This window comes from Canis aureus, chromosome 33 (assembly GCF_053574225.1).
Source record: "Canis aureus isolate CA01 chromosome 33, VMU_Caureus_v.1.0, whole genome shotgun sequence".
In the NCBI taxonomy this organism is placed as follows: domain Eukaryota; kingdom Metazoa; phylum Chordata; class Mammalia; order Carnivora; family Canidae; genus Canis; species Canis aureus.
Genome location: NC_135643.1, coordinates 12,472,128 through 12,499,132, shown reverse-complemented (window position 1 = coordinate 12,499,132; position 27,005 = coordinate 12,472,128). Strand labels below are relative to the sequence as shown.

General features: G+C 33.9%; 1 protein-coding gene across 7 annotated transcripts in view; it reads left to right on the top strand.

The window, feature by feature from the left end:
• The window catches only part of FAM13A (family with sequence similarity 13 member A), a 336,858-nt gene that overhangs the window by 113,407 nt on the left and 196,446 nt on the right, over nt 1-27,005 (top strand). For all 7 annotated transcript variants that reach the window (XM_077882856.1, XM_077882855.1, XM_077882852.1 and 4 more), the window contains one exon: nt 24,415-24,568. In XM_077882856.1, coding sequence (XP_077738982.1) covers nt 24,415-24,568 — 154 coding nt within the window. The remainder of the gene's footprint in view (nt 1-24,414; nt 24,569-27,005) is intronic.

Sequence of the window (27,005 nt, the reverse complement as noted above, 5' to 3'; positions counted from 1 at the left end):
AGGATAAATTTTGTTTCTAATACTCTAGGAAAAGGAAGGATGTGGCCTACAAGTATGTAATGTTGAATTATTTTAGAAAAAAGAATTTATCCAGAATTATTCCGTACTATACTAATAATCTATTTAATTAGAATTTAATATGTAAGAATCCAGTTTAGAAATCAGATTAGTAACAAAAAAAACACATAAAGGTCTTCAAACTGTTGCTCAAAAATTAAAGTAGAACTACTATATAATCCAGCAATCCCAGTTCTGAGTATTTATGGAAAAGAATTGAAAGCAGAGTCTCCAACTGATATCTGCACACTCATGTTCATAGCATTATTCCCAATAGGCAAGGGTTGGCAACATTCCATGTGTCCATTTGTGGATGAATGGATGAATCAAATGTGGTATATCCATAAAGGAAATATTATTCAGCCTTAAAAAAAAAAAGGAAATCCTATCATAAGCTACAACATGAATGAACCCGGAGGATATTATGCTAAGTGAAATAAGCTAATCACAAAAAGATAAATACTTTGCTTCTACTTATGTGGTGTATCTATTCCAATTTATAGAAGCAAAAGGTAGGGTGGTGGTTGCCAGGGCCCAAGGAATGAGGGAGAAGGAGTGCTGTATGATGGCTGAAGAGTTCAAGTTTTATAAGATGAAAATGTGCTGGACAGCTGCTTCACAACAATGTGAATACACTTCACCCTACTGAACACTCCATAGTTTATTACATAGTTTTCATGCTACTGAATACTAATTGAACGTAAGATAGTTTTGCCTGTATTCAACTTCCTTTTTAGTGTTTTAGGTAGGCAAAAAATTTGAACGTTTTTCCTTTCTTCATAATGTTATGAAAGGATTATTATTTATTTTTTGTTCTGCCTCAATATCTGACCTTTATATTATGGAAGGGACATTTTGTTTGAAAGAGAAATTTACTGTATATATTTGACAGAGGAACATTCTGAGGTTAGAAGTGCTGGGTACACAAGGAACAAACTCAGAGTCTAACTTTGGATCAGCTTGTAGTTCATGAATAATCCATAAATGTCTTTATCTTTCTCTCTCCATGGAAGGCACTATCCCACTGAAGGCAAGGGTGCTTATTACACAGAACAGGAATGCTAGAACTGCTCAAATTGTAGCATTTATTATATATGGCAAGGTCTAAAGTACCTTGAGTATTGCCTGTTCGATTATAAAAGAAAGACTGAAGATGTAAAGTTGTACTGTGTGATTATTTAACCATTATATCAGAAGAGGCAGTAAGAAACCCTATGCCAATATGCAAATACATCTTTGTGGATATCCTGTTAAATATTTTGTTGAAAGTACAGAATGTGAGTTTACTGGTTGACTATGCCTCCTAGTTGATGCCCTCTTTAGAAGACAGAACAGAAAAATGTTACCCAGTCTTTAAATTCTCTATCAAATGCTACCTCCCCATGGAAACCTTCCCTAATAATACTTTTAACACCTAAACAGAAAACCCCCTCTCCCCAAATACACAATTCTTAACTCTTGTGATCTATCTTACACTAGTTTGTACCTTTCTTAGGGAAATACTCTATAATATTTACATAATTTTCTTATTCCTCACATCATTATAGAAGCTTCTTGACAGCAGGGGTGATCTTGCCCTTAGTTTTAGTATTGTCTGAAGCACTTCCCACCAGCAAAGCAAACAATAAGTGCTTAGTAAATACTGGTTGGAACAAAATGAGCTGACAGCTTACATATTCATTAAATTAACCATTCTGGTTGTTCTCAGGCATATGAAAGATGTGCAGATCTACTATATCTATGCATCCTGTTGCCTAACCTTAGGTAGGCAGATTGCAGCTCCTTTAATTTCTTGTTCACTGTTCAGGAAGTTTTTGTTTGTATTGAATAAAAGTCAAACCTATTGAGTTTTCTGGCACATGGGAAGTTGTTTACACCTTCTCTTTTTCATTGGTGCTATTGTTCAATAGGACCTGCCTGAGGAATGTCTGTACACCTCAGTTTACATGAAGCATTCATTTATTCATTGGCTCACCCATCAGATGACTCATTTATTTGCTTGTGCCTTTAAAATAAATGTGGATGTGTGCAAGCTTGAAATACCCTAATGTCAGTCCAGCTTGTCTCAAATAAGTATCTTACCGTATTATTTATAAGTTTTAACCCCGCCTAGCAGACTATCTAATCACTGAAACATAAACAAGGAGCTATGAAATGCAATTTTTAAAAGATTTTGAGACTCTGATCTTATTATAAGGAAATTTGCAACCATTATATAGAAGTAGAAAAAATACACTCACCTATCAGCAATATTTATTCAGTAGAGACCTGTTTTTTGGAGGTGTTTTGTTTTTTAAGATTAAACTTGTGTTACTGTGTAACAAAATTGGGGCATAAAATTAATTTTCCGTACTATCTGGGAACTGATTTTAATTTAGTTCATCTAAAAGTATATAGATTAAATATCTCCCAAAAGAATCCCAAACAGGAATGCTACTTATTACAGGTAGAAGAGGCTTTCTTCTACATGTTTTTATTGACTTTTTAATAAAAACTGTTTATGTAAAGCTTACAGTTTGATGTTTAGTAATGCCTTTTTACTAATGTAGGTGGTTTTGCTAGAGGTAATACTGAGGTGAAATCATCTCATCCTTACTAAAGTTTCAAATGAAACTGTTAAGAGTATTAGTAATTTCTCTCTGGGTGGCCAACCTGTTGCTGTAAAACAAGGGAACATCTCATTAAAAGTTGTTTGTTTGGTCTGGGTGAGGTAATGATACTGTTATCATATTGTTTTGATTCACAGAATCATATACTGTCATCACTTTTAAAATTTTTTAAGTAACATTATTAGTTTCATTAAAATGGCATTTGCTTCTTGTTAAGGAATTAAAATAATACCATAAAGAAAAAGTAAAAATTACCCGGTGGCCCATTGCTATTCAGTTTTCTTTCTTTTTAATTTTTTTTTAAGATTTTATTTATTTATTCATGAGGGACACAGAGACATAGGCAGAGGGAGAAGCAGGCTCCCTGTGGGGAGCCCAAATGGGACTCAATCCCAGGAACCTGGAATTATGCCCTGAGCCAAAGGCAAACACTCAACCACTGAGCCACCCAGGTGCCCCTATTCACAGTTTTCTGAAGTTTCTTTTAGAAATCTCTACACAAAAATTTAAATGCATTTTACATAAAAGAATACTCATACTGCCTATTGTAACTATGTCATGAATATCTATGTCGGCAAACATTAATCTATACACATTGCTGTAATAATTTTAGTATTCCTTTGTTTTATAATTAGTACCCTCTTGATGAAGACTTAGCTTGTTTTCAACCTGAGAATATTATCAACTCACATTTCAATGTGCACATCCATAACCATTTCATTGACTTCTAGTTACGTGATAAAATCTACACAGTTTATTAAATAACTGTTTCATGATTGACACATATAAACATTTGTATACATGCACAAATTGCAGCAACTCCTTGGTGACATACCCAGTACCTTTCTGTCCTCACCACTCTAGAGATCCTCTGCAGTAGCCCACTCCTTACTCAGATTGCAGTTGAACTCCCTGATCTTGGAGTTTTCTCATTCCCATTATTTTTCCCCACTTCCTTTCTCTTCCATCTGGAAAAGTCTGCAGATGCTGCATTCTTGCTCTTTTCCTTGGGTTTTCACAGGCCATGAATTAGTTTATTCTCTTGTAGAAAATCCTTTGTCATACAAATGATTGTTCAGAATCTTCCTTAATCTCTTTCATTCTTTCTTCTCTTCTGACTCTTATCCAATTATCTCATTTTTCCTCTCCTCTTTCACCTTCTCTTCCTCCTCTCCCCCTCCCTTCCCCAACCTACTCTATTCTCCTTCCACTTTCCAAAGCTTGATAAAACGTCTGTGCTTAAGAGAAAAAGATTCCATAAATTCTGGAGTGGCATTAAAGAGCATTAAAATAAAAAGTTATGTTTAGATCCCTTCAAATGGAATGAATCCAAAGTGTTTCCATTGAATGAGTCTTCAAGTACCTCCATTTGAGATATATTCAATATTTGATACATTCTGTATTTATTAATGAGTTCCCCCTAGTTTCTCCCACACCACTAAAGGCGAGTTCTACAAAGGCAGGAATTTGTTTGGATATATTCTTGATCTTGCCAAATGTAGGTAATAGTTGTTAAGTAAGTGAATTATAAGTAAAACAAAATGTATTACTTTAATTTTCAAATGAGTATTTTGTTTTAAAGCTTTCATTGCAAGTATATTGTTTTCTGGGGTTTTTTGTTTAGTTTGCTTTCCATTTCAGTGTAAGGTATTTTAAAATTTTAAGGACTTTATTGGCTGCTCTAGGGTAACTTGGAATTAAATCACCATTTAATCATTGTGTTTACAGAAAATATATTTTGAAACTGATTTAACATGAACTTTGGAATATAGCTGCAAGAGGAAGGCTTTCTTAAAGAAGTGTTAAGAATTAGTGCAGATGAATGTTTGTGCCTCTTAAGGCAGTTTATCAGGGTCCATAAGAACTAATTTGGGGTTTTTTTTGTGTGTGTGTTTTTAAAGATTTTCTTTATTCATGAAAGACACAGAGAGAGTGAGCCAGAGACACAGGCAGAAGGAGAAGCAGGCTCCATGCAGGGAGCCCGATGTGGGCCTCGATCCCGGGACTCTGGGACCACAGTCTGAGCTGAAGGCAGACGCTCAACTGCCGAGCCACCCAGGCATCCCCATAAGAAATAATTTTGCTTGCTCAAGAATTTTCTTCTCATTAGCATTTGTGTTTTTCAGTAACTGTTCCTTGTGTTACAACTTGCATGAAACTTATTTATGAATGTAAATCATTGCATGTGTTCAATACTCTAAATTTTTTCAAGAAGCAGTTTTGCAAGAGACAATGCCTACACTTAGAAAGAAACCCTACATTTGGGTTGTAGTATAAATAGAGCATTGGGAAAGCCATGGGGGGAGCCCCAGAAAATAAACAGTACAGTATTCTAGGTAAGTCTGGCTGGGCAACTGATCAAAGAATGTGATATTGTATCAAGAAGAATATTCTGCTTATGTTAAAAATCGACATTCTAATGATCATGATAAAGAAGTTATTGTTAAAGATGCTTTTAAATAAAGAGGGTCTTGGGTATACTTCTATACAGTTCTTCCTACTGCCTGCCTCCATTCTTTTCTTTTACTATTTTAACTGAGATTTTAATGTAGGAAAAAAAAAACCTTATTTTACGGTTTCATGTATTTTTTCCTTCTTTAAAGCAAATGATACTGAGGGAGTAGAACGAAGGGATTGTTTGATTCCTTGGCCAAGCTGTTTTTTATACCTGTTTTTCTTTCTATTGTTTTATAGTTGAACTAAACATAAATTATTCTTGTACCTTCAGTTATACTTCCCACTCAAAGTTAGGATAACAGTTATTAAACTGCTTTTCTCACTCAAAAATCGAATAAGCCTGAGGATGTTGAAAATTGTGCTGTTTATTTTTCTTTTTTAAGATTTTATTTATTTGATAGAGAAAGCACGAACAGGGAGAAGGAGAAGCAGGCTCCCCACTGAGCAGGGAGCCCAACATGAGGCTCGATCCCAGGACCCAGAGATCATGACCTAGAGCTGAAGGCAGACCCTTAACCAACTCAGCCACCCAGGCACCCCTGTGCTGTTTATTTTTAAAAGAAAGCAGACAACAAGAATGAGGCAGAAAGGCAATTAACTGACCATTTATTTTCCTAAAGGATTTCTTAAAGCATTGTCATTTACGTCTTGCAGAGAGGTTGGGATATTGCTCTTGTTTTAGTATGGATGGTTCCATACATGTGAATTGCCAATTATTTTAAATTTGAGATGGCTATCCCTAGAACTCCGGAGAATGAAAGTTGCTTTTTAAGACCTTAGAATCCACATGATGTAATGAGCACTGGCTGTTAAACATAACTGATGAATTATTGAACTCTACATAAAAAACTAATGATATACTATATGTTGGCTAATTGAATTTTTAAAAAGGACTCTAGAGTCCTTTCTTTCTGGGTGTCCAATTTATTTTGAGAAGATATTTTTCAGAACTGTCCCAGTGCTTTCTTACTATGGACCAGGAGCGGGTAGTAATGCAGTGCTTATGCAAGCAGGTGCTCAGACTGCCTGGCTTTGAATTTGGTTTTAAATCTGCCTAGAGAAGTGACTGCACTGGGACAGAATAACCCCCAAAGATGTTCACATCCTAATTGCTGGGACCTGTGAATATGTCATTTTCTATGGTAGAAGAGACATTGCAGATGTGAATCTGAGAAAAAATTTAAGATGAGATCATACATTTAGACCCAGTGTACTTATAAGGGAACTTAGGGAGGCAGGAGGGTCAGAGAAGATGTGATGATGGAAGGAGAAGTCAGAATGATTCACCATGCTTACTTCTCTTTTATTTATTCATGAGAGACATAGGCAGAAGGAGAAGCAGGCTCCCTGTGGGGAGCCTGATGCAGAACTTGATCCCAGCACCCCAGGATCTCGACCTGAGCCGAAGGCAGTCAACCACTAAGCCACCTAGGCATCCCTGTTTTGTTTTCTGGTTTTTTATTTTTTTATTTTTTTTTTATTTTTTATGAAAGAATACCTTCTATGGTCTAGGTAGCTAACCTACAATGTGAATTTTAAAAAATCTTTTTAGTTGACACAATGTTACATTAGTTTCAGATGTACAGCGTAGCGATTCAACAAGTTTATAGGTTATGTTATGCTCACAAGCGTGTAGCTACCATCTGTCACCTATAATGCTGTAATATCATTGACCATATTCCCCATGTTGTACCTTTTATTCCTCCTGATTTGTTTATTCTGAACTGAAAGCCTATATCCCCCACTTCCCTTCACTCGTTTTGCCTATCCTTCCTTCTTGCAACCATCAGTTTGTTTTTATATTTATGTGTCTGGTTCTGTTTTTGTTTATTCATTTGTTTTGTTTTTCTAGATTCCACATATGAATGGAATCATGAGGTATTTGTTTTTCTCAGTCTGGCTTATTTCACTTGGCATTATACCCTCTAGGTCCATTCCTGTGGTCTTATATGGCAAAATCTCATCCTTTTGTAGCTGCACAATCTTCCACTTATATATTTCGTCACGTCTTCTTTATCCATTGGACACTTAGATTGTTTCCATTTTTTTGGCTATTGTAAATAATGCAATAAACGTAGGGTGCATATATCTTTTCAAATTAATGTTGTTGTTTTCTTTGGATAAATACCCAGTAGTGGAATTGCTGGATCAGAGGGTATTTCTATTTTTAATTTTTTGAGGAACCTCCATACTGTTCCACAGTGGCTGCACCTGTTTGCATTCCCACCAGCAGAACACAGTGGTTTCTTTTTCTCCACATCCTTGCTAACACCTGTTGTTTCTTGTGTTGTTGAGTTTAGCCATTCTAACAGGTGTGAAGTGATATCACGTTGTAGTTTTGATTTGCATTTCCCTGATGAGAAGTGATGATGAGCATCTTTTCATGTGTCTGTTGGCCGTCTGTATAGGTCTTCTTTGGGAAAATGTCTATTCATGTCTTCTATTTTAATTGGATTGTTTGTTGCTTCGGTGTCAAGCTGCACAAATTCTTTATATATTTAGGATGTTAACCTCTCATCAGAGACATCATTTGCAAATGTCTTCTCTTGTTCAGTAGATTGCCTTTTTGTTTTGTTGATGGTTTCCTTTACTGTGCAAAAGCTTTTTATTTTGATGTAGTCCCAATAGTTTATTTTTGCTTTTGTCTTCTTTGCCTCAGGAGACATATCTAGAAATATGTTGCTATGACCAACGTCCAAGAAATTACTACTTGTGTTCTCTTTTGGGATTTTTATGGTTTCAAGTCTCATATTTAGGTCTTTAATCCATTTTGAGTTTTTTTTGTGTATGGTTTTAGTAGTTCAGTTTCATTCTTTTGCATGTTGTCACCTAGTTTTCTCAACACTATTAGTTAAAGACTCTGTCTTTTCCCCAATTGTGTATTCTTGCCTCCTTTGTCATAGATTAATTGACCATATAAATATGGGTTTATTTCTGAGTTCTCTAGTCTGTTCCATTTATCTATTGTGTCTGTTTTTGTGCCAGTGCCATACTATTACTGCTTTGTAGTATATCTTGAAATCTGGGATTATGATAGGTCCAGCTTTGTTCGTTCTTAAGATTGTTTGGGCTATTTGAGGTCTTTCATCGTTCCATATAAATTTTAGTATTGTTTATAGTAGTTCTGTGAAAAAAAATGCTGTTGCTATTTTGATACAGATTGCATTGAATCTACAGATTGGGGTAGTATGGGCATCTTAATAATACTGATTCTTCCAATTCACAAGCATGGAGTATCTTTGCATTTTGTAGTATCACCTTCAATTTCTTTCATCAGTGTTTATGGTTGTCAGAGTTACAATGTGCATTTTCAAGGCACAACTATTTATTACTTGGGGACTGCCTGTTTTCAGATAGATTATATATAAATGTTCTGAATTTACTTTAAAATTAAGAGAGATCTTTTATGTAGTGCTCTGCTGCAGCTGAAACTGAGAGGAAATATAAGTAAGTAGCATCCGGTCCTAAGAAAATCTTTGTTAAAGTTACAAATCTATGAGGAGTGTTAAAGAAGCACTATGGAGTTTCTTGAACTTGTAGACCTGACAGTGATATTTCAATGGGATTGTAATCAAGAAAGTAGGAGCTAGAAAAGTGGAAAATTGTGGTAGTGGGAATAACAAGTAATAATTACTTTTCTTGGAGTTAGCATTTTGAACAGACATATATTTTGTATCCCTGTCATCTTTTGTATAGTTGTTTAAGCCTGTTAATATTTGTCTTCTTTCTGACTAATCCCCCAAATGCCACTTAGAAACTTCTTTTGGGAAAGAATCTGATTTAACCATCTAGAAGGTACTTTGATTAATTGGACAAATGAATGGTTGGATTTATGAATAGATAGCTGACAGTTTATTGCTCAAGAAAAGTATTCCAACTCTTGTTGGGCAGTAGCATTCTCCCATGTTTCCCTAAAGAAATAGATAAAAGAAATAAGTTCATAAATCTATTTTCATTTTTGTTACTGATAAAGTATTTACCTTTTTGGAAAATCGACAAAATGTCCTTTGGCTGAAGAATACAGAAATATGTAATACAGTATAAAGTATTATGTGTTGTCTAAATTAAGTTGTCTTATTTTGGATTGTCTCAGGACCCACTTTGGCTTAGCTATTGGCAAACGAACTAAATTCAGGAAGTCAAACATTTTTCTTTTATTTTTCTGGAAGTAAACAGAAAATGCTTGTCATTTCTAAACATTTTGGCTCACTTTGGTTGAGTAAAGGCTGACTTTAGAATTTGTTGATTGTTTTTATTCCATTCTTTCTTGTCTTGCCATTTAAATACTTTGTTGCAAAATCTTAAAAATTTAAAAAAATAAACATGTGGCTTTTAAACACTTAAATAAAGAGACAAGGCACCTTAGCCATGATGGAAGCAACAAAATGTCCATTGATAGGATATTTGGGTAAACAAAATGTGATAAATACATGAGGAGGGAATATTATTCAGCCTTAAAGAGGAAGGAAGTTCTGTCATTTGCATCAACATGAATAGACTTCAAGGACATTATACTGAGTGAAAAAGTCCACAATAAGACAAACACTATGATGATTACTTACATGAAGTATCAAAAGTAGCCAAATTCATAGAAACAGAAAGTAAAATGTTGGTTGCCATGGCCTGGGGGGAGCAGGAAAAGGGAAATTATTATTTAATGGCTATAGAGTTTCAGTTTGCAAGATGAACATTTTTTTGTATATCTGTTTCACAACAATGTGAATATTAAGTTAGTAAATTTCACATTACATGTTTTTTTTACCATGGTTAAAAAATAAGAGGCAGAGAACTGAAATTAGAGTTAAGTTTGCTAACTTGAAAGTTTTCTGTAGTATTCACTGGACTGAAGTTTAGAATGAAGCTTATGTATCTATACAGAGTAGGGGGTGGGGGGATAAAAAGAGTAACATGGTCATTTTTTTTCTTTTTTACTTTTTCACCATGCTTTAAGATTCAGGAGACTCTTAACAGTTTATAGCTAGACTGCTGTCAGATGCCATGAAACTGGGGTTGGTATTAAAAATTTTCTTTCAAATTATTGTAAAGATTATTTTAGACTGAGGTGCTTTATTTCTTGTTTTGATGACTGCTTTTATGTATCTTTACTGAGACCTAAAAATGGATTGATGCTATAGCAATGAACAATCCAAGTTTTCCATTATTTTCAGGAACATTACAAGATGAACTCTTGGTGAAGACCATGTGTTTCTTGGTATGGATTTTGTCAAAAGCCTTGCCAATGTTTTTTTAGCTCATTTGGAAACATTTCTGTTGTTCCTTCTCAAACATTTAGATCAAAGATGGGTGGTTTTGCCTATAACTTGTTAATTTGGGGGGTGTATTTCTTCCCATTAGAGATGAAATGTGTCATATGTACTATTTATTCTGATACAAATAGTAAGAGCAACGAGCATTCTTTACACTATATGTTATACAGCACAAACATATGGTCTGTTTATATACAAAGAGGAAATTTACATTTTTTGGTGCCATTAGGAACTTACTTTTTCCCAGCTTCATTGAGCTATAATTAGCACATAACATTGCAAATTTGAGGTATACAATGTATTGATTTTATATACTCTATTGTGAAAGATTACCACCATAGCATTAGCTAACACTTTCATCATGTCACATAATTTTCATTTCTTTTTTGGGTTGAGAACACTTTAGATCTATTTTTTAGCAACTTTGAAATATATAGTATTTTTTTATTATCACCATACTTCAGATCCCTAGAACTTACCCATATTATAACTCAAAGTGGCAAGTAACTTTTGGTTCAATTGAAAAGGATCTAGAAAGATAAATTCTGCTTCTAAGAATACACAATTTTTTTTTTTTTTTTTTTTTTTTTTTTTTTTTTGTAAGTCACGTTAGTACTAGGCTCTGTTGGAGATTTAAGACAAATTAGACTCTGCCCTTAAAGATACTCACAGTGTAATGGGGAGAAATACCTCTAAAGAAGATTATGACCAAAACAGAATCTAATAAATGCTATGCTAGAAAATTAAATGAATTCTGTGTGAATAAAGAAGCAGCAGTTAATTCTGATGGGATGAGGGGTCATAACTTCATTGAACTTTGGAAAATAATTAGACTTAACTAAGTGAAGAAGAAAGACTTTACACGAGAGAAAAGAACATCATGAGTCAAAGCTATGAGGTAGAAAATGTACTGTTATATCATCAGATGCCTAAAGCCAGGAGAAAATGATGAAAAATAACACTAGAAATTACTTGAGACATTCAGACTGCTAACAGCATGATCTTAATCACTTTTGGTTGGGATAAAACTCCTAAGCAAGCCCAGGACTAAGACTGATACTCCCTATAAACAATGACTTTGAAAAGTTTCTTACAGTTAAGGCCCTGAAATTGTCTTTAAATGTAAAGTGAGATTTTTTCACCTCATGCTTTAAAATGAGAGACTGTCCTAAAGTTGAGTTTCTACAAAATTCTTACATTTTGTTAAAGGTGGTAGAACTTGTGCATATACAATCACCTTCTCTCTATTTAGTCACTAGTTACCAGTAGTCTACATTCTCATGAGTGCATCAGTGTACTTTTTTGAGAAAAATAGAATTACAGAAATGGAGAAGATCCAGGTGTCATTTAGGTGCTGATGTTGAAAAAGAGGGGCCCAGATGACAAGTCTAATAACCAGCAGAAGCACCACAGGAGTACAGTCACTCTGGTCTTGAACCCATTGTTCTTTTGGTCTGCAGCATAGCACAGCAACCAGCGAAGGGCTTACACCTCTGCACATCAACCCACTCCCTTCTATGTGTCAGTTCTTGTCATGTTTTAGCTTTTTTGTCTAATGCAGATTATCTGAAACTCCAAAGATAGCCTGGCTGCTTCTGGGTGTTACAATTTAACAAGATTTTAATAGAGTTTTAACCCACCACTGTTAATCTGCTTTAATATCAGCCATATCCTTGAATAAAAGTGGGAGTCATGGAAAATTTGAGGCAGATTTTAAATCAGGGCACTCCTCTTCACCCAGAATCTGCTAGACCTTTTCTAATTGTGACTGTTTCAGATGAATGGTTATTTATCTTTAAGACACTGTGATACTGTTAACTCTTTTAATTCTGGTAGTGATTTAGAACACCCAATTCACCCCTTTACCTTTATCTCAGTGTTCTCCTTGCTTCTATACTATTGACAGCTTTTCTATGAGACATTTAAAGAGATAATTATAATATGTAGCAAAGCAAGTCTTTGGAGAACTACTGAAAAAGACCATAACAACACTTCAATCTTCATGTGCTTAAGTATATCAACTTCTATCTTATTTTTAGTAATGTAGGTTAAATATCAACTATCCTTAATAATAATCAGTTATTATTTGTTCACTATTATGGTTGAAACCATGTATCTACATATCTAACATAGATTGAAATATATCTAGTTATCCAGTATAAAGTTTCCAAAAATTACTTATCCATCCAAACAATTGGTAACTTAATGTCAAACATCTGGATATTTGGAAGTATTTAAGCAGTTCATGTAAGATTTTCCATTTTATCTGAAATATTGATTTGTAGATACACGTGGTTGGGTAATTGTTGGTGTAATAGTCTAAACTTTCATTTAGGAAATTTTATGCTCTATTAGTGCTTCTGACTAGAAATGACTAACTCATTAATTATAGGTGGCACTCTTTGTAAACTCTGCGATGAGAAGGAAAAAAAAATGGAAGTCGATATACATAACATAAATTTAATACCTGGAAACATGAACATCAGCAGTTCTTAAGAAGGAAACATTGCCAAGGGTGGGGCCAGGTACAAAAACAATTCTGGAAATTTTTGTTTCCACTGCCTCACCTCAATTCTAAGAAACGTTAGAAGCTTTATTATTGAATGTTATCTTTAAAAAAATCTTCCAGCTTTTCATTTCCATTAAATATTCATTCAAATATATCAATGTATAAGTCAATTGCAGTAGACTCATAGGTAGGACAGTACATTGGGAGACTTTTACACCTTTTAAAATTAAATTTGGCCTCCAGTGATGGCTTTCAATAGTAGATTTTTTCTTTTGCAAAGAACTGCATAAGAGGGAATGTCCCAGCATGTCAGTACTTTTAACTGCAAAATAATAATGACATATTTGCGTAGAATGTGTGTAGACAAGATGAGGCAATTGTGATCTAGTGATAATGCAATTAGGTACATTCAGGCCTGGGTGAACACTCAGATTCTACGGGTATTGATGAATCAAATGATGAGAGTCCAAAGAGAGGTTACAAATGAAGTATCTCATCACACTTAACCTACTTATTAATGGCTTGGATTAAGACAGAAGATTTATGCATATATTTATGCATTCATTGATTTATGTAATCAATGAAACAAAGGTGAGAAGAATGATATGTTGATTAAAAACAAAGATTAGAAATAAAATGTTAAAGAAGACTATACAAATGTCTATTTTCATTCTATCATAAGTGGAAAAAATAGATGGAGAATTAGGTATTTATAGTGAGGGATCATGACCAGAAAGACCTAGTTTAATAGCAATTCCTACAAAAAAGACTAGAGAATTTTAGCCAATTCCAAGTTCAGTGTAAACCAACAGTATTACTGTGAAAATCAACATTTACTCTGCATAATGAAAAAACATTGATTTGATTGTTTATTTTTTGTAAGGTACTTTTTTAAGTTGGATTTCTTTTTTTAAAAGATAATATAGACAGACATAATCTTTTAAAGATTATATATATATTATATATGTGTATGTGTATATATGTATATATATGTGTGTGTATATGTATGCATACACACACAGAGACAGGGGCAGAAGGAGAAGCAGGCTCCCCACTGGGAGCCTGATGTGGAAGTGATCCCAGCACCCCGGGATGCTCAACAACTGAGCCACCAGGTGCCCCTTAAGGAAGTTGGATTTCTTGAGACACAATTTGCATGGTATAGAATGCATCCATTTGGGTGTAGTGTTATGAGGTTTGACGGAATTCATTACCACCACCACAGATAAGATACAGACCATTTTCATCATTCCAAACAGTTGCTTATGTCCCTTTTAGGCCATCCCTACCCTCACCCCAGTCCCTGGTAACAACTATTTTATGGCCCCATAGTTTTGAAAAGTATTTTTCACATAGCTTTTAAAAATTCTCAAAAGGTCTTTACAACATCAATATTACCAACATGTCCATTTTATAAAGGAAGAAATGAGGGTTCAGTTAAGCAGCTTTAAGTAGTGGAGCCAGGTCCAAAACCCTTTTATTATTATTATTATTTATCTCTTTTTTAATTGCTTTAATTTAAATTCCAGTTAACATACACTATAATATTAGTTTCAGGGGTACGTGAGAAACTTCTAACTCTGGGAAATTAACCCTTATTTTCTAACTCAGGATCTCAAATGCTTCCCTTGACCCTTCTACCTGGTCCTTTGCTCCAAGAGCCCCACCCTTATCATCATTGTTCACTCATTTCCAAGTGGATCCTGTTTTTTTAAAAAAAAATTTTATTTATTTATTTGAGGGAGAGAGTGAGCAAGCAGGAGTGGAGTGAGGAGCAGAGAGAGAAATAGACTCCCTGCTAAGCAGGGAGCCCAAAGTGAGGCTTGATTCTGGGACTCCAGGATTGTGACCCAAGTTGACAGCAGATACTTAACCGACTAAGCCACCCAGACACCCCTTCCAAGTGGATCCTATATTCAAAGCCAGTATTAAACTTTCGTAGTAACTTACTGGAGCAGGGAGTAAAAGCAGGTTTCTCAATCTTTTTTTTCATTTTCATTTCCCTAAGGAGCCTTTTTAGATTTTTTCTTTTCCTAATCACATCTCCCCCATCCTCCAATTAAATTTTAACATCATGAATATGCTGTATATCTCTGTGTGTACTGTATATATCCTACTCTATGTATTACAAAGAGTAAGTTTCTTTTCACCCATTCTAAGAACCGTTTGCCCCGCCCCCCGCCCGGGAGGGGGCAGTATCACTGCCATTGCTTTGAGCAATAGTCTTCAGCCATCGTCCCACCTGATGTATATGACCCTTGAATATGAGAGACAATCACATTCACAGGACTGAAAATTTTATAGTAAATTCCACATCAGACTTTTGCATGATGTTTATGAAAGTGTCTTCAGAACACATATGTAAGTAAAATCAGCTCTTTAGTGTAAACTTCAAATTTATATAATAGGACAAGTTATAATATGGCTTATTTTTAAAATAATTCTTTTAAAGTTTGCTTTTACTATAGATCTAGACTTCAGAGGCACCTGGGTAGCTCAGTTGGTTAAGTGGCTGACTCTTGGTTTCAGCTCAGGTCATGATCTCAGGGTCCTGGGATTAGGCTCCATGTTCACCAAAGAGTCTGCTTGAAGATTCTCTTTTTCCTTCTCTCTTTGCCCCTTCCCCCTCTCGCTCTCTCTAAAAAAGTCTTGTAAAACATAGATGTAGACTTCGTATAATAAAGGGAATAAGGTAGTTCTATTGAAGAAGAATTAACAATCTTATTTTTGTTAAATGCTGTTATGCTCCTAATGCACAGCTTTAACTTGTTGTTAATGTGAATATGATTATTGCAAATCTTGTTTTATCATTTTATCTGCCTTTCACCAAGCAGTCATAACTGAGGAGTCATGGTAACCAGATGTCAGTGTTTTCAGTTGCCTTATGTGCAATGTAGAGGTAGTAGATGCATTTCATTTTTTGGGGTAAATGTTTTTATTGTGGTGAAATACATGTGACATAAAACTTACCATCATAATCAGTTTTAAGTGAACACTTCAGTGATATTAAACACATTAACACTGTTGTGCAACCATCACCAACATCCATGCCCAAAACTTTTTTCATCTTATAAGACTGAAACTCTATATTCATTAAATAAGAACTTTTCACTCTGACCCTAACCCCTACCAACCGCCATTATACTTTGTCTTTGTGGTTTTGACTACTTCAAGTACCTCATGTAAATGGAATCATGCAGTATGTCTTTTTATGGCTTACCTATTTATATAAAATAATGCCCTCAATGTTTACTCATGTTGTAGTATATTGCAGGATTTTCTTCCATTTCTAGGGCTCAGTAATTTTCCATTGTGTGTATATACCACATTTTGTTTATCCATTAATATATGGGTTGCTTCCACATTTTAGTTGTTGGGAATAATGCTGTTATGAATGTGAGTATATAATTGTTCTTCCAGACCATGCTTTCAGTTCAGTATATTCCAGAAGTGGAATTTGTAGATAATATAGTAATTCTGTTTTTAATTTGTCGAGGAATTGCCATACTTTTTTCCATAGTGGCTATACCATTTTGTATTCACACCAACAGTGCACAAGGGTTCCAGTTTCTCTACATCCTCACCAATACTTGTTTTCTAATTTTTTGGTAGTAACCATTCTAGTGGATGTGAGGTGATATCTCATTGTAATTTTTATTTGTATTTTCCTAATGATGAGTTATGCTGAGCATTTTTTCCTGTGCTTTTTGGCTATTTGTATATCTTCTTTGGAGAAATGTCTATTCAGGTCTTTTACCAATTTTTTAAAAAGATTTATTTATTTATTTATTCATAAGAGACACAGACTGAGAGAGGGGCAGAGACACAGGCAGAGGGAGAAGCAGGCTCCTCACAGGGACCCTGATGTGGGACTCAATCCTGGGACTGCAGGATCATACCCTGGGCTGAAGGCACTAAACCGCTGAGCCACCCTGGCTGCCCAGGAGTTCTCTATATATAACCTAGATATTAGTTCCTTATCAAATATGTGATTTATAGATATTTTCTCTCATTCTGTGGGTTATGTATTTACCCTATAGATAGTGTCTTGATGCACAAAATTTTTAAAATTTTCATGAAGTCTAATTTGTCTGCTTTTCTTTTGTAGCCTATGTTTTACATGTTATAGCCAAGAAATCTGCCAAATTCAATGTCATGAAGTTTTTGCTTTATGTGTTTTTACAAGCGTTTTATAGTTTTAGATTCTGGGTCCATTTTGAATTAATTTTTATATATGATACTAGGTAGTGTGTCAACTTCATTCTTTTGCATGTGAATATCCAGTTTTTGCAGTACTATTTGTTGAAAGATAGTCCATTTTTAATTCAGTGGTGTTAACATCCTTGGCAAATCTCATTTGACCATATAAGCAAAGGTTCATTACTGGGCTCTCTATTGTATTCCATTAGTATTTATATCTGCCTTCATGCCAATACCTCACTGCTTTGATTACTATAGCTCTGTAGTGAGTGTTGAAATTAGTAAATGGGAGTCTTCTATTTTTGGTTCCCTTTATTGAGTTTATTTTGGCTATTCGAGATCACTTGAAGTTCCATGTGAATTTTAGGATGGGCTTTTCTATTTCTGCAAAAAATGCTGTTGGAATTTTGATAGCAATTGCATAGAATCTGTAGGTTGCTCTGTGTAATATTCGTATTTTAACAATATTAAGTCTTCCAATCCATGAACATGAGATATATTTCCATTTATTTATTTTTTTACCTTCTTTCATCAGCATTTTGTAGTTTCCATTTTATAAGTATTTCACATCCTTGGTTAAATATAATCCTAAGTGTTTGATTCCTTTTGATACTAATGGCATAGTTATGTCATTTCCTTTTCATATTATTTATTGTTTATAGAAATGCATTTGTCTGGCTTTGACATAAAGTCATGTTGGTTTCACAGGATTAGTTAAGAAATGTTTTCTCCTCAGTTTTTTGGAAATGTTTGAGAAATACTAATATTAGTTTAAGCATTTGGTAGAATTTACCAATGAAGCCATCAAGTCCAGAGCATTTTTTGGGGGGAAATTTTTGATTACTGATTCAGTCTTCTTGCTATCAATAGGTCTATTCAGATTTTCTTTATCTTCGTGATTCTGTCTTGGTAGGTTTAGTGCTTCTAGTAGTCAGTCCATTTCACTTGGATTATCCAGTTTGTTGATGTGCAAATATCATAGTATACTCTCATAATTCTTTTTCATTTCTCTAGAGTCAGTAGTATTGTCCCCACATTAATTTCAGATTTTAACAATTTGAGCACCCCTTGCTCTTTTTAAAATTCATCTAGTTAAAAGTTTGTCAATTTTGTTTATCTTCTCAAAGAACCAACTTTTGGTTTCATCGATAGTTCTCTACTGTTTTTCTGTTTCATTTATCTCTGCTCTAGTCTTTACTCTTTCTCTCCTGCTAGCTTTGTGGTTTTTTTCTTTCTTTTCCTAGTTCTTTAAGTTGTAAAGTTAGGTTTTTCTTTGAGATCTTTCTTGTTTTCTAGTGTGTTTGAACTATAAATTTCTCCTTAGGCTCTGTTTTGCTACATCCCATAAATTTTGATTTTGTTGTGTTTTCATTTTCATTCATCTCTAAATATTTTCTAATTTTCATTAAAATACAGTTTTTGTTCCATTGATTGCCTAAACATAATTCCACAATTTTGTGGATTTTTTAGTTTTCTTGATGTTATTATTTGTAACTTTATCCCATTGTGGTCTGAGAAGTTACTTTGTAAAATGAATATCTTTTTAAATATTTTGAGATTTAATTTGTAGTCTAACATATGGTATATCCTGGAAAATGCCACATGTACACTTGAGAAAAGTGTTCACTCTGGTTGTTGTCAGGTAAAATATTGTGTGTGTGTCCAGTAGATCTAGTTTGTTGTTTTTTTAAATCCTCTGTTTCTTCTGTTTGGTATCCTATCCATTTTGGGGAGTAGGGTATTGAATTCATGAACTATTGTAGAACTGTTTATTTCTCCCTTAAATTCTGTCCATTTTTTCTTCATATATTTTGGTGATTCTATCATTAGCTGTGTAAGTGTTTATAACTGTTATATTTTCTTGTTGTGTTGAAACTTTTATTAATATATAATGACTTTCTTTGTCTCTTTTAACCTTTTTTAATTTTAAGTTTATTATGTATAATATTATTATAGGCACCTCTGCTCTCTTTCACTTACAATATGCATGTATTATTTTTTCCCATCCTTTTACTTTTAACCTGTTTGTAGATTTGGATCTCAAGTGAATCTGTTGTAGACAGAATATAATTGGGTTATGTGTTTTAATTCATTCTGCCAGTCTCTTCTCTTTTGGAGAGTTTAATACATTTATATTTAAAGTAATTACTGATAAGGAGGGACTTGTATCATTGTGCTATGCATTTTCTATGGCCTTTACAGCTTTTTTGTCCTTCATTTACTTCATTACTATTTTCTTTTGTGTTTAGTTAAAATTTTTTGTAGTATAATGTTTAAATTCCTTTCTCATTTTCTTTTGTGTACATTCTGTAGGTATGTTCTTTGTGGTTGCCATGAGGATTACATCTAACATCCTAAACTTATAGCACTCCAATTTGAATAAGTACCAGCTTTACTTCAATAACATACAAAAACTCTGCCCCAAGGTTCCTGACTGGCTCAGTCAGTAGAGCATGCAACTCTTGATCTCAGGATTGTGAATTTGAGCCCTGTTGAACATAGAGATTATTTTAAAAACAAAACAAAAGAAAAACTGTGCTCTTTTATAGCTCCTTCCCCACCTCTTTCAATTATTGATATCACAAAATTATATCTTTATATAATTTTTGCCCCAAAACATAAAGTAATATATATGTTTTTTTTACATTTTTCACATATCTGTATTTTTTTATTTAGATAAAATTGACATTGTTAGTTTTAGGTGTACAACACGATCATCAGTATGTGTGTATGTTGTAAAATGGTGACCATAGTAAGTCTAAGTTAATATCACTACACATACTTAAAAGCTTTTTTTCTTGTAATGAGAACTTTTAAGATTTTCTATTAGTAACTTTCAAATATACAATACAGTATTATTAACTATAGTCATTATACTGTATGTTACATCCTCAGAAAATTTATTTAATAACTCGGAGTTTGTACCTTTAAACTACCTTCACTCACTTTGCTCATCCTTCACCCCTTATCTCTGGCAACCAGCAATTTGTTCCCTGTAGCTATCAGTTCAGGGGTTTTTGTTTGTTTTCTTTCTTTCTTTCTTTCTTTCTTTCTTTCTTTCTTTCTTTCTTTCTTTCTTTCTTTCTTTCTTTCTCTCTCTCTCTCTCTCTCTTTCTTTCTTTCTTTCTTATTCATTCATTCATTCATTCATTCATTCATTCATTCATGAGAAGCACAGAGAGGCAGAGACATAGGCAGAGGGAAAAAGCAGGTTCCCTGGCAGGAGCCTGATGTGGGACTCGATCCCAGGACTACAGGATCATGACCTGAGCCAAAGGCAAACATTCAACCACTGAGCCACCCAGGTGCCCTATCTGTTAAGTTTTTTTGTTTTGTTTTGTTTTGTTTTTGTTGATTGTTTGTTTTAGATTACACATATACATGAGATTTTATGTTATTTTTCTTTCTCTCACTTATTTCATTTGGCATTCAAGGTCATCCATGTTGTTACAAAGTGCAGGATTTTCTTCCTTTTCATGGCTGAATAATATTCCTGTGTGTGTATATCCCACATCTTCTTTATTTATCCTTGATAGACATTTAGGTCTTAACCCATTTTGAGTTTATTTTTCTGTATGCTGTAAGAAAGTCATCCAGATTCATTCTTTTTCATGTTGCTGTCCATTTTTCGTAACACCATTTGTTGAGGAGACTGTCTTTTCCCCATTTGGATATTCTTTACTGTTTTGTCAAAGATTAATTGACTGTGTAATCGGGTTCATTTCTGGGTTTACTATTCTGGCCCATTCATCTATGTGTCTGTTTTTTATGCCAATACCATACTATTTTGATTACTACAACTTTGTAATATAACTTGAAGTATGGAATTGCTTCGCTTTTCTTTTTTCAATGTTGCTTTGGCTATTTGGGGTTGTCTGTGGTTCCATACAAATTTTAGGATTGCTTTTTCTAGTTCTGTGAAAAATGCTATTGCATTTTGTTAGGTATTGCATTAAATGTGCAGATTGTTTGGGAAATTATATACATTTTAACAATATTCTCCCAATCCATGACATGGAACATCTTTCCTTTTCTTTGTGTCCTCTTCAGTCTGTTTCATCAGTGTTTATAGTTTTCAAAGTACAGGTCATTCACCTCTTTGGTTAGGTTTATACCTGGGTATCTTATTATTTTGGGTGCAATTATAAATGGGATTGTTTTCTTAGTTCCTGCTGTTTCATTATTGGCGTATAGAAATGCAACAGATCTCTATGCATTGATATGTCCTGTGACTTTACTGAATTCGTCTATCAGTTCTAGCAGTTTTTTGGTGGAATCTTTTGGGTTTTCTTTATATAGTATAATGTTATCTGCAAATAGTGAAAGTTTTACTTCTTTCTTATCAATTTACATGCATTTTATATCTTTTTGTTGTCTGATTGGTATGGCTAGGACTTCCAGTACTATGTTGAATAAAAGTGGTGAAAGTGAACTTCCTTGTCTTGTTCCTGACCTTGAGGAAACGCTTTCAATGAGGATGATGTTTGCATTGGGTTTTTCAGAAGTCTCTCTTTTTTCTTTTTTAATGTAATCTACACCCCCACCGTGGAGCTTTACCATGATCCTGAGATCAAGCATTGCATGCTTCACTGACTGAGCCAGCCAAGCACCACATTCAAAAGTACTATGAGTTTTCATATATGGACTTTATTATGTTTTTTAATTATGTTGCATTATGTTCCCTGCTTTGTTGAGGGTTTTTGTCATGAATGGGTATTGTACCTTGTCAAATGCTTTTCTACATCTATTGAAAGTACCATATGGTTCTTATCCTATCTCATATTGATGTGTTGTATCAAACTGATTGATTTGTGAATATCAAACCACCCTTGAAACCCAGGAATAATCCCACTAAGTCAAAAAGAATTTTTTTTTTAATGTATTGTTGGGTTTGGTTTGCTAGTATTTTGTTGAGGATTTTTGCATCTATGTTCATGAGAGAGATAAGCTTGTAGTTCTCTTTTTTTATGGTGTCTTTATCTGGCTCAAGGTTATGCTGGCCTCATAAAATGAATTTGGAAGTTTTCCTTCCTTTCTGTTTTTTGGAATAGTTTGAGAAGATAGGTATTAACTGTTCTTTAAATATTAGGTAGAATTTTCCTGTGAATCTCTGTGGTCCTGAGCTTTTATTTGTTGGGAATTTTTTGATTACTATTTCAATTTCTTTTATGGTAATCAGTTCAAATTTTTATTTCTTCTTCAGTTTTGGTAAGTTGTAGGTTTCTAGGAATTTATCCATTTTTTCCCAGGTTTTCTTATTTGTTAGCATATACTTTTTCATAATATCGCTAACAATCATTTGTATTTCTGTGGTATCAGTTATTTCTCCACTTTAATTTGTGATTTTTGTGAGCTCTCTCTTTCTTTTTCTCTTTCTTTCTTTCTTTCTTTCTTTCTTTCTTTCTTTCTTTCTTTCTTTCTTTCTTTCTTTCTTTCCCTCCCTCCCTCCCTCCCTCCCTCCCTCCCTGCCTCTCTCTTTCTTTTTTGGATAGTTTTGGCTAGAGTTTTATCAATTCTGTTGATCATTTCAAAGATCCTTGTTTCATTGATCTGTTATATTGGGTTTTTAAAGTTTCTATTTCATTTATTTCTGCTCTAATCTTTATTATTTCCTTTCTTCTGCTGGTTTTAGGTGTTGTTTGTTGTTCTTTTTTAACACCTTTAGGTGTAAGGCTAGGTTGTTTGAGATTTTGCTTGCTTGTTGAGATAGGCCTATATTGCTATAAACTTCCCGCTTTGAATAATTTTGTTGCATCCCAAAGATTTTGAACAATTGCATTTTTATTTTCACTTATTTTTATGTACTTTTTAATTTCTTTTATTTCCTGATTGACGTAATGGCAGTTTGATATCCAGTTTGGCAAATGTTGGGAATCTCTTGACTAGGTTTCAAGTTCTGGAAATATTTCTCCATGGTTTTCAACTTCACCCTCTTGTGTTTTTGGTTCTGCTCATTCATCATTCTTAATGAAAGGCAGCACATTTTTGCAGCTTACGTAATATTTATATTATAGGAATTTTATGGATTCAAGTCTTATATTCAAATCTTTAATCCATTTTAAGTTGATTTTGTGTATGGTGTGAGGTATGAGTTCCAGTTTAATTCTTTTGCGTATAGCTATTCAGTCTTCTCAACATCATTTATTAAAGAGACTGTCTTTCCCCCATGTTGTGTTCTTGGCTTCTTTGCCATAGATTAATTGACCATAAGAGTGAGATTATTTCTAGACTCAACACACAGAGAAGGCCATGTGAAGATGGAGCAGAGTTTTAAGATGCTGGCCTTGATTGAAAATTGAAGCAATAGTCACAGCCAAGGAATGTTACCAGTTAGTGCACTCTGCTGGCCTCCAGAACTGTAAAAGAATAAATTTCTGTTGTTTTAAGCAACAGCTGGTGATAATTTGTTATAGTAGCCACAGGAAACTAATCTAGATGGATACTAACATCTCAGTGTGGCTTTTTTAATATTCTCACTGGTTATTCAATGAGGTTAAAGATCTTTGCACTATAAGATTATTGATGTTCAACTATATTGATGTTTTCTTCTATGAGTTTTTCAGCTCTTGTCCTTTGTCTTTTTTAATTTTCTTCCTTATTGACTAGTAGGAATTCTTTGCGTAGTCTAACTGCCAATCCTGTCAATTGTCCATGTTACTGAAGAGATACTCATGTCTAATCTATAGCTTGTGTTTCTACCTTATTTATGGTGTCTTCTGCATTCAGAAGATCTTTTTCACATTTTTTTTCATTATGGAAATTTTTTTAACTTACCCAAAAGAAGAGAGAGTAGTACATAGTATAATAAATCTTCCATTTACACATCACTCAGCTTTAACAGTAATCAGTATTTTTTTTCTGGAAATATTTAAATTTTTCTTTAAGTTTTGTACTTTTTGTGCATTATCTAAGAAGACCTTCAATAAAGATTGTGTTGCTATTATTTCTGTGGCGAACATTCTATAGTTTCTGTCAGTCTTTCTTTTTGTTATAACATTTGATTTTTAACACTTTTGTTCTTATATATTACCTTATGCATAGCAATTTCTAATACATACAAAGCATTATGACACCCATGCTAATCTATACCTCCTTCCTGAACAACATGTCCTTTTCATATTCATCACAAGCTATTGAACAGAATTTGTGCCGGCAACATCGTACGTCACCATAGAGCTTGTTGAAAATTGTGTGTGTCCTTATAGGAAGGCTGATCAGTCATATAGGAGATGTCAAAATGTATTCCTGAGTCAGCTGTGCTGGCATTTTTTGTTTTTACAAAATAATTCATGTCATTTCTCCCCCTTATTTCTAGTGTGCCACCTGGGCTTGAAGGCATGAAAGAACAAGACATCTGCAACAAGATAATGGCTAAATTACTAGAAAATTATAATACTCTGTTTGAAGTAGAGCATACAGAAAATGATAACCAGAGATATGAAAACCTGGCTAGGCTTATCATAGTAAAAGTAAGTAACTTTGGCATTTAATCTTCAGTATTATATTTTGAATGGAAGATATTTTATTTAAATCATTCTTTACCATAAAAATGTCATGGATATAGAGTATTATTCCTGTGCTTGTTGAATTCTGTTTATGAACATGTTCTCTGTATCAAGTATTTAACTGATCTATATTCTTCTAAGATTGGAGGATAGTTGTGAATTGATGTTTCCTTGTTGCTGTTAAAATCATCTCAAAATCACTTACCTAGCCCACTGCTCTGGTCGATTTCTATAGAAACCTGGTGTTACAGCAAGGATATGTGCTTATGGCTGTGTTCAGGAGTGCTTGCTTACTGAGTAGATTGCAAATTCCCGAGGATAATATCATTGTGTCTTTTTTTCTCTCTTGTGTCTGGGATACTTTCAAGTTCAACCTCAGGTTTTAAGTCCCACATATGTAGTTCCTGGCAACTATCATCAGTAAAGGATAATATTTTTATAAGCTATAAAGGAATCCTTGATAATATGATCTCTACCTTTTATTTTAATTGGCTGATAATTTATATAACATATCCTTTACACATTAGGGAAATACATGTAGGTCTCTAAAAAGAGTCTGAGAATAAACCAAATCAAATCTTCCAGGGAAGGCATTTTATTTCTTTCTCCTTTATATTGAGGCAAATCATGATGGAATAGATATGAGAGGTTCCCTTAGGTTTCCTGAGACTTAACACATTTACAGACTGCAGTATACTCATTGATTTGTATGGCAATGAATGATAAAACCTAAGCACTTGGTTTGGTCACTGAAGAGGCATTTTCATCTCTTCTTCCAGTTAAGATCATGACTTTGAAGAAGAAATAAAAGGTAATGAGTATCAACTAGCACCCTTCCAAAAATCAAAAGAAGACCAAAATCTAGGTTTTCTTAGCCAGGGCTTATGTTGTTAATACAACAGACTCCCTATAAGGAATATAGTACATCTGAGACGAATGCATTTATCTGGAATCTTGCCAAACTGATAAAGAGAACTCTAAACTAGAATTTGAGGTAAGGGAAGAATAATGCACAGATAGAATGATAAAATGAGATGAAAGTATAACTTAAATTGGAGACAATACAGTAGCTGAGAAAATGTGTCAGTGATTCACAAGAGGAAATATGGGGAAAAATACATCAGTTTTGCTACCAAAAAATTAAAAACAATTTTTAATAGAAAAAAATCTATCTTAAATTTGTTCCTTTGATTCCTATAGTACTTTGCAAAGGTCTCTATTTAAAATATTAAAAAGTAATTGACTTTGTTTCAGCTGTATCTCTGATCAATACTTTTAAACGCTTCTATTTTTTAATTAAAGCTAATAAGATAAGATAAGCCTAAAATATAATGAAAATAGAAAAATATGATCTAGGCCAGACAAACTTGCTGAGATACAGGTATTAATGAGAATATGCCAAGAGAAGGTTATATGCTATGCAAATAAAATAATACTTGGTGAGATATATGGAAGGAGTCCGTGCTTGGAAATCATTGAGCTATTAGGTTTAAGTCTGGTGGAGAACTTAGCATGAGCATACAAGATAAAACACACAAACTAATAGTACTATGGGAGTAAAATACTGTTATCTTGGGTAGATAAAGAATATGACTGCTACTGTCCTAATGCAAGTTTCAGATCTGGCCTAGAGGCAGATAAAGATCATGGTTGGAAACTACATTTCTATACTGTGGAAGCATCATTCTACTAAAGCAAAATATTTGGTGCATTCTTTACTGATCTTGCTAATAGTCTCATCTCAGATGTAGATTATGCTACAAGGGAATGATGCTCTGGATGTAGTAAGGATGAAATGGAGGCTACAAAAATTATTTTAATGGAATACGCCGGTGCCATTTTAGGGTCCATAAAAGTAAAGAACATACTAGCCACAGGTAGGTATGTAAACTTGGATATTGTTTAGAAAGCATATCTTTTTAATTCCTTAAAATCATAGAAATATTAGATACAAACCAAAAAGGAAGGTAATTAGAAAGGAAATGGGAGGATCACAATGAAATCAATGACATAGTGAAAAATTGGAAAAATGGAAGGGAACTGAAAAAAACAAGTTCTTATTCTGATCATTCGCATGAGCTCAGCTTTTAGAAGGATGTATACAAGAAACCAGCACAAAACAAGAGATAAGTATGCATGAATAACAGACATATAAATTATGCTGAGAATAAGCTTAAGCTCATGGAAACTACTGTATATCTATAACTACTATATATCTAATTACTTTCTATATCTCAGTATAGAAAAGGGCTTTTAAGGGGAAGAAGTACTAAATGTATCCACTGACATACCTCAGTATACCCCAATGTAGGGAATAAAGCCATAAAAGATTGAATGAAACTTCTCACAATATCCTCATGGACTGTATGGAGATTAGGGGTTCAGACAAATCTAAGTTTAG